The 11,989-nt window shown below is 36.2% G+C and overlaps 2 protein-coding genes across 5 annotated transcripts; both read right to left on the minus strand.

The window, feature by feature from the left end:
• Positions 1-966: 966 nt before the first annotated feature.
• LOC113781466 lies at positions 967-1,883 on the minus strand. Of its 2 annotated transcripts, XM_027327408.1 has the most exons (3): positions 1,661-1,883; positions 1,338-1,486; positions 967-1,283 (listed from the first exon to the last, which is right to left on the minus strand). In XM_027327408.1, exons 1-3 carry the CDS (start codon positions 1,755-1,757, stop codon positions 1,248-1,250), a joined length of 282 nt encoding a protein of 93 aa, XP_027183209.1. In that variant the 5' UTR covers positions 1,758-1,883; the 3' UTR covers positions 967-1,247. The 2 variants fall into 2 exon arrangements, with proteins under 2 accessions (XP_027183209.1, XP_027183208.1); XM_027327407.1 differs by having other exon boundaries at positions 967-1,486; positions 1,661-1,880.
• Positions 1,884-4,065: 2,182 nt separating this feature from the next.
• Positions 4,066-11,435, minus strand: LOC113779235 (probable isoprenylcysteine alpha-carbonyl methylesterase ICMEL1). 3 transcript variants are annotated; one of them, XM_027324765.1, is made up of 12 exons: positions 10,723-11,435; positions 8,636-8,712; positions 8,375-8,444; positions 8,140-8,220; positions 7,610-7,684; positions 7,167-7,268; positions 6,941-7,081; positions 5,776-5,841; positions 5,542-5,685; positions 5,301-5,391; positions 4,760-4,948; positions 4,066-4,295 (listed from the first exon to the last, which is right to left on the minus strand). In XM_027324765.1, exons 1-11 carry the CDS (start codon positions 11,139-11,141, stop codon positions 4,787-4,789), a joined length of 1,428 nt encoding a protein of 475 aa, XP_027180566.1. In that variant the 5' UTR covers positions 11,142-11,435; the 3' UTR covers positions 4,066-4,295; positions 4,760-4,786. The 3 variants fall into 3 exon arrangements, with proteins under 3 accessions (XP_027180566.1, XP_027180567.1, XP_027180568.1); XM_027324766.1 differs by lacking the exon at positions 4,066-4,295 and having other exon boundaries at positions 4,736-4,948; positions 8,636-8,707; positions 10,745-11,435; XM_027324767.1 differs by lacking the exon at positions 4,066-4,295 and having other exon boundaries at positions 4,736-4,948.
• Between the last annotated feature and the right edge of the window lie 554 nt (positions 11,436-11,989).

The following is an 11,989-nucleotide window of genomic DNA, read 5'->3' on the forward strand; positions in this document are numbered from 1 at the left end:
TATTATGCACAATAATTTAGTAAAATAATTAGTCTGATAGTTTCTGCATTATACGAATTTACTGAATTATGATCGACAGATACACAACCTCTTCATATATTTAATTTTCTATACACACTTGCACACAATAACATTTATTTCCTTTGCATGGGCTCGGTTTTATCTGGGCTTAGCTTCGATTGGATCACTCTCGGCTCAGCTTTAATTTGTACGGGAACATGTCAAGTCCGGTTTTCTTAGCCCTGTTCACACTTCAGACGTGACTACGCCACAATTGCGTCATGAGGCCTGTGTGCATGGAGTCATGGAGGTCAAATGGTTTTGGGATATTGAATTGGAAATTGTTCTTTACTTGAGAAAATTATAAATAGGTGCCCTAATCAATCTCGTTTTTTCCTTTATCTTCTATTATCCGTTGGCTTTAGTTATGGATACGGTGTCCTAATTTTCATGTCTTGGATCGATACTGCAGAGTTCCTATACCAGGCTCCGATGGAAGAACGAAGGTGCTCTATGATTTGTTATATGTAACATATAGTAATTGAGCGTTTATGATTTTTCTTGTGACTGCTGGAAACAGCAAGTGTTCAGCGCTGTGGTTGATCAATGTAATGGAGCTATGCAACTTTTAGTTTGTGCAATTAAATATATATCAGCAATTTTCAGCTACATCAATTGTCACACGTATTAGGAAACTTTCTTATTTGGAGCCAGCCAATTAAGCTGAGAGTGGTGATGCTCCCGAATCTTTATTGATGGAACAGAGATGTGATATTAAGTGGTCCATGGCCGCTGATAAACAAACATTTGCAAATTGAATCATCCTTTCGTAAAATTAATTAAAATATGATCGATCAGAGAATGCTGTGGTGCCTCGAAGATATTTAAAGCACTTCTAGAGAATGAATGATCATCTTTCAAGTTATTAAAGTCTACACTATGGTGCCCCCCAAAAAAGAAAAGGTCTATAGCATACGATGGTTGGTGGATACATACAGATTTTCCAAAGATATACGATTACAAAAAGTACGGGCGTTGTCTTCAACATGTTCTGCCTCATTACGGTGCTCAAGAAACAAACCTGCTATTATGGCATATAAAAAGAAAAAAACCGTATGAAAAACCCAAAAGTTGTGCTAAAAGGGGAAAAATTATTTTGAAAAAAAAAAAATTAAACAGCCACACCTCCTAGCATAAAATTAAAAACCCCATTTTTCTGATGCCCAATTAATTACTAGGTAGGGGGTTCAGGGTTGCCTGTGCTGAACGCAACGACTGGCAAAACTACAGGGTCGACTTCGATTAGAGCCTCGGATGATGCAATTCGAGTAGCGAATACTACGGCAGATTGGCCGACTCGTTAATACCGGGTAAGTTATGCTTGGTCTGCCTCTAGGAGCAGAGTTAGCAGGAGGAGAACTTACGCCAGTTGCCCTGCCAGCAGAGGGCGAATCCCTGTGCTGCACTCCAATCATTCTACCCCCACCTGCCAAATACAAAAATTTACTAGTATTAAAGTAAAGATTAGATATTAATATCAAAAGGGCTAAGTCCATGCACTTCAATTTCCTAAGCGTGAAATGTTTTCGATTAAAATATACTCGCGGTTAAGCAATAAACAAAAAAAAAAAAATGTAAACAAAAAGATGTGTTTACTTACCACTGCAGAGAGCGGGTTGGGGTAAAATCATGGAAATCATCAAAAGCCAATAGAAGATGAAAATAGGAGGAGCAAAAGTCTTCCTCTTGCTCATCATTATATTGTTTATTTCTTCTATCTGAAAACTCGTTCTGCAAGCTCCAGTGTATACTACTTACTAATATTGGTTTGTGATTCTTCTATTCGGAGAAAGATTTAAAAGGAAAAGCTACGTGGACCGTATGAAAAACTCCGAAAGACTTGACGGTCTTTTCTGGCTGCTATTATCTTATCTTGACACCCCCCCCCCCCCCCCCAAAAAACAAATACGTTAAGTCTGAGTGACAAGTTAGTTTCCCTCCCTTTGTAACTCAAACAATAGTGAGTCTCAAACAATAGTGAGTCACATGCTAACGTATTACAGGTGTGTAATTGAATTTTGAAGTTTGAAATTAACGTATTGGTACCAGACAAACGTGAAATTTCCACTGAATTTCACAATTCCATTCAAATGAAGAAAATATTAGTACTTGAATGAAACTGTGGATTCCGACGTACTCGTTCGACTTCATCCCTCTCTTTCATTCAAACAGAACAGGTCAATGATGGAAAATTTTCATAACGTACAGGGGATAGAAATTGTGTTGAGATGAATGCATGCACGTTAAAGAAAAAAGAGACATCATTGACTGAGAAATTTGACCGCAAGATGGTTCATGTTAATAGTGAAAAAAAGGAGACACAAAGGTTGAGGGATTGATGTTTAAAGCTGAGAAAGTGTCGTATAAAAGCAAGGCGACACAAAGGTTGAAGGATGGTATATTTTTTATAGAAGAGATATCACAAATTTGAGGTAACTTAGCAAATTAGTAGCATTCTCAAGAAAAGAAAATATGGTGCATAGAGCAACCATTGGTTTGGTCTTAATCCTCGTTTGGATCGCCATTCTCTTCCATTTGTTTGAACAATCATTGGCGGCTCGCAATCACGTCCGTTTTCTTGCCTTATCTCCCTCTCCCAGCCAGTAAGTATCAGTGATTTGTTAGCTCTCTCTCTTCATGTTTCAAAACCCCAAAAAAAAAAGGCTCTATTCTTTGTCGTTTACCATCTGTTGGCTAACTTTATGAACCTCTCCAGATATTTTTCAGGACAGTATAAATAAATCAACAAGGAATTTTTTTTTTGAGGGGGGAAGAGGGGGGGATCACAAGAATCCCTCTCTTTTTCTTTTGTAAATTTAGGAAGATACATATATTCATCTGCAACAGAACTAACGATTGTATATTTTCATTTCTTTGTTTCTTGTTTGATAACAGAGTACCTGTACCAGCCTCCCCTCAAAGTCCACATTTTGCTTGACGAGATGCATTGCAAGATTGGAGAAAGGAGCCGTTACCTTTCTCATTTGCCATCGATTTTTCAGGAAGATGATCAAAAGGTTGTAATTTTTATTTTTCGACACTTCTAAGGTATTTAGCAGACCTGGAAGTTAATAATATGCTATTTCGTCTCTATCTACTTTGGCTTTTCTGTCCTCCACTAAATCAAAAGGCTCAAGAGTGAAAGAAGTTTACCATATTTCTGGACTCAGTTGAAAGTCTAACCGGGGTTCGAAGGGGTAGCTATCGTTTACATTTTGATTTGAACTGTTCTTTCAACCAAAAAAGATGAAAATCTTATGCCTCTCTTTTTTTGTTTTGTTAACAAATCTGCAATTGTAGGGAGTAATTCACTTAGGAACTAAATATTCTTGAATTACAAATACTTAATATAGGAAACTAAAGAATTTCATATAAGCTATAGTTCTCTCTTGTGAATTACGTTGCGCTTTGTTGTTAATGCAAGTATATAATAATTAGAATTTTTATTAATATTTAAAAATTCTTTTTTTCACTGAAAAAAATTACAATTACGGACTACAACTTCATTCAGCATAATATAATAGGACACATATAATAATCAAAAGGCTTATTTTGGGTTTTCCAATTTCCCTGCTGATAATGGAATCCCAATTTCACCGCCCACACCACCATTCTGTGAAAGATTGAATCAGGAAAAGAAGAAGCAAAAGAGAAGAGGAAACCGACTTTTTCCATGCAACATAAGGTTAAAGTTCCTTCTTCTCTTGCTCAATTGTTCAATCATCTTTCTTTCTTTGTGTAATAAGGCATGAATGACTTGGTTAATTTATATGAAGCATTTAATCCAAGTGGTGTACTGTACTTCATCCCTGAACTAAGCGAAGGTTTTCCAAAGACTTTGGAAGACTTCGACTCTGGAGTCTTGTGCTTGAAAGGAAGTTAAGTGAAAGCTGTTGAGATTAGTTCAATAGTTTACTTATAAATGGCAACATTTTCCATCCTCCAAACTCAGATGGAATATTTCAAGTGAATATTTCTATTCATTATTCTTACCATGATGAATTGACCAACAAATCCAAATCCAATACTAATTCTATCACCCCAAAAGTGGGTTACAATCCCCTGAAAATTGTTTTATTACAAAACAATTCATGGTCCACCTAAACCAACTGACTAAACAAATATAATGTTTATAATCTAGAATTAACATTAATCTTTTGGGTTTACTACACTCTAAATTAAAACATCATTTGATCAATGGTTGGCGGAGATGTGTTCATTTTGGCATCCCTTTCCTGTGGATAATAAGAGTAAACAAGGGATCCTGAGAACTTCATTGAACATATAAAATTGTGTGTGTGTGTGTGTGTGTGTGTGTGTTTTTAATATTTACTCCCATTTTATTTTCAAAATACCAAAATTCTTATCAGGGCTCCAGAAAAGGTAAAACAACAAAGAAGAAACGTATGCATACTAAAATGGTCAGCACGTTTACTAAAAGTTCAAAGCCAGAGAAAAAAGGCTAATCCTTTACACACAACATACATTTTGAAAAAAAAAAAAAAAAAAAAACCACATATGTGTGTGTGGGTGTGTGCGTGCGCGCTCAATTTTGAACCAAAAAAGAAAAAAAGATTGACTATGATTGCTTGCAACCTTTCTAGTGATCAGTTTTTTCTATTAAAAACTTTGCTCCCTGTTTACATTGTACAATAATCAAAGTTTACAGAAAAAAAGAAAAAAAAAAAAAAGGGTGTACCGGATATAATTATCCATCAAATGAGTGCTAAAATGGACTGACACTGTGGGCTAACTTCAACATGCATTCAGGTACTAGGCGTTTTTTTGGGGGAGCATTTGCATCTTTGGCAAGCGCTTCAGAGTCTCCATCATGAATTATGGCAACCAAATCTTCAAACATATCGTCTCTACCACCTCTCATTGGGTCCTAACAGTAGACAAGTCAAGCAAAGAAAAAAATAATGCATCAGCAAAACAAATAATCATGAACTACATGCATAATTTCCTGTGGACTTTGGAAAAGGTGAAATGTAGTTTTAGTAGTGATGCTGCTAATGAAATGAAGTACGTGAAAGGTCAAGTTTTTCTATTTCACATTTTCAACCAACGCATGAGCAACAAAGAAATAACAGTGTGTTGATGGAATAGGAAAGAAAAAGAATGAGATTCAGTCTAAAGTTGAAATCAAAGCAAGATTCGTTGTGAAAAGTATGAAAGAGGCTCAATCTACGTAACAGCAAAACAGAATACAAGAAACAAGTAAGTGTAAGAGCAAGTACCTGAAGAAACAAGTCCGTGTGAGTCTTTCCTTCATATAAAACAGATTCAGCTTTAACTCCAACTTTCCTAAGAGTCTCTGCAAAACTCTTACTGCACAATGGATAAATGATATGCATCGATCAAATTCATGAAGCATGTGAGTCAACAATGATTCCTTTAAATAACTACCGAAATTGCATATCGTACTCATTAGTAACAATAATCTTTGTAATTGCACTGCACTTGAGGGGAGATTCCTACCTTGAATCTGAGGGAATAGAATAATCTCCAGTTCCATGGAATAGAATTATTGGTGGTAGGAGAGCAACCACGTTTCTAATATCTGGGTCCTGTACCTTGATTTCAGGAGAATATCGCCGTAGACCTTCTTCCCCTTCCATTATACTGAATTGCAAATCATGAGTAAGATGAGAGGCTAGAGAAGAACAAGTGCATTCTTAAAAAGCAAGGGTTGGAATGGTACTGAACGATTACCTTTCAAAAATTCTACGGTATAAACCTCTACTATGAAAGTGATCAACCAGGTTAAGGAGATTGTATCTGTCCAAAAATGTTGACCAGAGAACGTGAATAAGTTGCATGATTCTAGGTTGCGGAATGGGGAAACACTAGTTAAGAGGAGTACATGCTCATATCCAATTCGGCTACTAGTTCACATTAAGCAAAACAAGTCATTTAGCTTTCCATCCTCATGAACTAGATACTACTTTGCCATGTATATATCACAGCAGAGATAAACTACTTAAAGGTGTTATGATTTAGTTCAAATCCAGACTCCACTTTTAAGCTGTAGATCAGAATGCCATCAAACTCAAGGTACCACCACAACAACAATTCAGTCGGTCTGACCAATATCTGAAAACTAGGACTGCCATATTTTTGGAAAAGCATATTTCTGAGTTTTGCTACTTGAAAATGGTTTCTAAAGCATATTTCTAAGTTTTGCCTTAAGAGTCCAAATACTTCTGAGTTTTGCTACATGAAAAAGGTTTTTAAAGCATATTTCAGGAATTGGCAATTTACGAATACCATACATAATTGCAACCATAAATAACTAAATATAATTTCATCAAAAAAAGCAGGGCAGGAGGAGGAGTGATCATTTTCAAACACCATCTTTTTGGTCATATTCAGTTTGCACTCAAACTTCTGCCAACTATAAAAGCTTTACAGAACTGTTAAATCCTCATCGACCCTTTTCCCGGCTCATTGACAAAAGTTTCAAAGATTTTCCCAGTAGTTATTAATTCTTGCAGAAAGCATGAACCACTTAAACCTAACTTTCCAAGAGCTAGTGAAGCAAATGAAGAGAAAAAAGGCAAAATAGGCAAGGAAAGAAAAAGAAAAACAAAGGAGAAAGCTCTACAGAAATTGCCAAATACTACTTGCGCTTGCTCAGCCCATTCAGAATAGTAAAGGCTTTGATTTTTTTTTTTTATTACCACAAGTTATACCAAGACACAAAAGATATGATGGAAATGATCCAGAGCCATTAGCTTGCCACTATTTTTGTCCATTCCCAGCAGATCCAATCAGCTATTGATATTACAAAGATGTGTAGAGCAGATCCTCTGACTATCATGCTTGCTAATTGGAACGTGCTGACTTTTCTATGTCAAGAATTTTAGCATGAACTTACCCTCCAGAAAGACCGAAATAGGCATTAATTTGAGAGACACTCCAAGAAGTGCTTTCTCCTTCACCAGCCTCCTTGATTGCCTGCTCTACAAGTGCACAAGCAGCAATATGAGCACCTGCTGACTGTCCCATCAAGTAGATTCTGCCAATAAAAATGATGATTATGAAAACCAGAACTACTATGTCATCTGGATATAGACCATAAGATAACAGCAGATGGTGAATACCTATCAGGATCACCTCCATATTCAGCAATGTTGTTGCATATGAATGAAATACCTCGGGAAGCATCCTGAATCATATCACCCATTGTTCCCTGAGGGAAGTTTCTGCAATTAGCAATCCAGCATCAGATGTAGTTAGAGCCAGTTAGTTAGTGCGATATTCTAGTGCTAAAACTTCAATGAGGATCTTGCCAGCTAAACTTTCTGATTTGTAACCAAAAGCATGGCATGCACTAGGAAAAAATGTCCATTACAAAGTAAGTAAAGTTACTAATGGTACAGCTTTATTCCTAAAAGCATTCAAAAAGAAAATTTAAAATTCTCATGTGCCAAAGCTCAATTTGTACTTGTAAGTCTTCAGATATAAAAGAAACAGGAAATAGATGAAATATGCCTGATTCTTACTGCAGTATTTGTTTGGTATGCTAGTGGAATGCAACAATTACCTGTAGTCTATGCATGCCACTATAATGTCTCTTTCTGATAACTGTTGTCCCAGAAGAGAACCCCAAGCTTTATACCTGCAATAGGAAAAAGTCCTTAGATTTGTGAAGAAAATAAAGAGGACAGATGAGGCAATAAAGGCGAAGCATGATAAAATATTCACAAAGCTGTATGCTTTAATTTGAAACCTGTCTCTTGAGATTTATACTTTGGACAATCAAGATTATCAAAAATCAACTGAAGTTTGAAAATTTGGTAGCTTTTTAACAGTACCTAATACCTGCCTATCGATGTTTAATGTAATTTTAGCATCCACCACAAACACCAAATATTCACTTTTCTGAAGCAGTCAGTGTTACAGACCTCAATGTTACTTCTTCAGTCTTCTTATCCTTCCTTTTCTTTTAATCAAATATATGTGCATCTGACCATTTTATGAATCAGACTTTGCATATTTACTTCTATAAAGTTATGACATTTGATAAGTTTTCCCGCATATTGACCAAGAGAAAACCAAAGCATAACCACACACCCAATTATCCAGGCTCCACCGGTTATGAAGGCAACAACTGGCTTTGGTCCATCACCATTTTTCGGCAAGTACAAATCTAACCTGCATCATTAAGATCTTTCTTCGGTTAACAAACCCATGGAACGGAAGCAAAGGACTCAGCAAATAATGCATGATTGAATAAGAAGGCAAATGCAGTGAGCTGGCTTAATGAATGCATTACCAGAAAACAAAATTAGTAATACTTAAGTTATACCTATTTCTTGGTTGGTCACCGTAAACAATACCTCTCTGCACTTGACTGGAACAGAAGTAATAATACCCAACTGTAACATTCAAGCATTAAAATTATGCATAGCATTTCAACAGCTATAACTGGCTCATGAAAATATACCTATTTAAATCAGGAAATAAGAGATAAATAACAGAAGTCACACAAGTGGGATACCACATAGTCTATGTAAAGAGATGGAGGCCAAAAAGTATTCCTTTAACAGAGATCATTAAACATCCAAACCTTGAATGAAACCAGGAATGAGTAGGAATGCATAACAGCCAAGTGAAAGAAATCTGGTCACCCACCTGTAGCCTACCCTGAATAAGATAAATGATCAGAAATCATGTAGACGTTAAAATAGACTGAGGAGAAAAGATTATCATTTTCAAAAGGACATAACAATATCAAAATGAACAATCTTTTGCTCTATATAGTTAAGAATGGAAGCAGTAATCAATCATACACTTGATCATCATAATGCTTGTTTCTTAATTATGATTGTTCTCATTCCACTATTATCTGCACAGTCCAGGTACAAGGCATGGTGCTATTTGTATTTCTCAGTCCAGTTCATAAAATATTGGCCAATCCAATTTTCTCAAAAAAAAAAAAAGGAAAGAGAGAGAAATGTGTACATACAATGCAAAGCAATCAAGATATCACTGCTCAATTCATTATTCAAACTTAAAAAATAATTAGTCAATTTTCCATACAATTTAAGATAAAACACTGAATTTTCATGTTTATTTACATCTATAACCCTATGAATGGTGAATGTCAATTAGTTACAGAAACAACAGAAAGAAAACAACAATGAAAGGTACTTGACAAGCCTCAACCTGCTGCATATACTGCAGATCACTACAGTGCATCAAACTGCACTCAGGTTACGTAGCAAAATATCAGATATGCCAAGGACAGCATTCTTTAGGCTGTATAATAACAATACTTTGAAGACTAAACTATTGTTTAAGCCAATTAGGTATTATCCTTTTCTTTTTTTCTTTTTTGTTTGGGGGGGGAAGGGGGGGGTTGGGGACTGGAGAGAACAGCTGGTTTTATATAAATTTGAATACTTCAGAATACTTAGATATTTTAGATAAATGCTAAATATTATGTTGATAACAGGTTGTATCGGCATAACTCCAAGAAGAGGAACTTCTTGTCTCAGATAGCTAAATTTGCTTTAACATACCACACTTTTGCATCATTGAACTAGTTTCACTTTGAAAAGGGTGTTAGTATGCTTTGCTGACATATGTCTCAACATATAAGAAGTCTAGCAGATATTGCTACCGGTTCAACAAATTGTAGACTAGAGGAACATCTATGCACGCATGTAGGTATAATGTCAGATTACTACACATGTCAAGGTAACTACAATGCTCTAAATACTATCACCAACCTTGTTGAGGCATAAGCCTAAAGAGATCCCCAATCAACAATTCTATAACTTCATTGAGAGTAGCATTAATATATCCACAAAAAGGAGCACTTGAGTCAAAATAAAATCACTTGAACCGTTTTAACTTAGACATCCAAGTGCACGACCTAGAATAAATGTAGGAAGTTCCTGTGCATTTCTTGTTAAAAAATCTTCAAATCGTTGTGAGTAGATAGAGCACCACATCAACAATGTAATGAAGGTAGACGGAGTGAGAAAAGTAAAAGAATGCTAAAGAAGTCACCCATTTATGTGATCTAGCTAGCTTAAAAAGTTCGAACGAGGGTCATAAAAGTGCACAAGAAAGTTGTACGCTCAATACCTATCCCAGGATCGTATGATATAGAACAATCCCTTTGAAAAACTTTGCTCTCATAATGGGGACAATGAATGAGATGTAGGCATAGACATGAAGAGAGAACACTATTTGGAAGGTCGTCAGCAGATTAAGGCATTTGAGTGTTTCTTTGCCAAACAAGTGCTAGAGAACTTATTCAATCACTGAAGGACAGCTTTACCTACCTCTTCATTTCATGGAGAACCTAGCTCAATCCGTTGTTATACATTACTAGAATTAGCTAACGCTTACCCAAATCGCTTCTGGATAATCAATTTATTTGAAATAGTAGTTACTACATCCTACAAAGTTTGCCTATATACTATGTGCTATTAGACTTTGGAAGGTAAGCATTATGCAAGAATATCATTTCACTTTCACAGCTAAAAGGCAGAGTTAAGCAGTACACAATTGGCAGTGTACAACTCCAATCTGCTCATTAATTTCTCAAAGTCAACACCTTTTATCAATTGCATCAGAACCTGCATGAAGTCCATAAAATCCAGCATATAGAATACAGAACAAAAGCACCTTTGAGAAAGTTACCCAAGATATCTCAACAGCTTACAGCCAAGGCGAGTAAGAAGATAAGTATCCGAGGCAGCCCTGCCCATATTTTGTCGAAAAGAGTGACGGCGGCCGCCACCGGAGAGGGAAAAAAGGCTGGTTTCACTAGCAGTCCTCCTCCTCCTTTGCTGCTGCTGATGAGATCCTGAACCCCCAGAAGTAGATGATAAAGTATCAGTGTAACTCAACGTCCTAGAAATTAAGGGCCTTGTCTCAATTTTCATCTCATCCTCAAAAGTTGGAGAAATCAAAATTCTGGTTGCGGCGGCCATATCATCCTCTGATCCAAACAACATTGTCCCAGCTGAGGCGGAAGACGTTATTGGGATTATCTCAGATGATGATGAGGATGATGAAGACGGGTTTGGATTAGATATAGGAAGTAATTGAGGTTGCATTTTTATTATGGCAATAATTTGTAAGAAAGATGTCTTTTTTTTTTGTTGGATTAATTAAGGTTTATCTATGTTATGTTCGTCGGAGTGAGTTGGAAATCATGCTGGGATCATGGAATGTTTTTGACTGTTGTTAAAGTAATTGATTGAAATTGATAAATTTGGAAAAGATGAATAGGGGCAGGTTGAATGCATAAGAGCAGAGCAGAGCAGAGCAGAGAAGACGGGAGATCTAATGAGTCTTGACAGTTTGGTTGGCGAATGGCGGATTTGGATTGGCGCTTGGAACTCGGAAGGGAAAAGGTCGGACCAGGGACAGGATTGGTGCCGCATGGTGTGGTTGGCTATATGATATTCTGGCAAGAGAAACTCAGAAACGTTTGGAAATTTTGACTGGTGGGCTTTTTTGTCTTTTTATTATTGTTCCATTATTACTTCTTAGATTAGGAAAATTCATGGATCTCTTACTCTGGAGGTTGGGGAAGCAAGATATGTTTTGAGTCTTTTAGAAGGAAAGAGAGACAAAAAGTAAATGAGAAAAACACTTCTTCTTCATTAATGAAGTAGATGAAGGTATGAAATCAAATTCTCGTTTTCCAATGTTACTATGGTTCAATTCCTCCTCAAGTTGGAAGGATACACTTTGAGGGTGATTGATCGGTTAGGTAAAGTGCCAATATCCTCACATACCCTTGGAAATTTGTTGGCAAGGTAAACACATAACCAAACGTTGGTTCTACTTCAAAAAGTAAATAAATAAATAAATAGAAGAGAAAAAAGGAACGCACCTTTAAAATTGAAAGAAATGAAACTTTATTGAGTAGATACAAATAACAGATAAAGATTTTAAA

Source organism: Coffea eugenioides, chromosome 8 (assembly GCF_003713205.1).
Source record: "Coffea eugenioides isolate CCC68of chromosome 8, Ceug_1.0, whole genome shotgun sequence".
NCBI classification, from domain to species: Eukaryota; Viridiplantae; Streptophyta; class Magnoliopsida; order Gentianales; family Rubiaceae; genus Coffea; species Coffea eugenioides.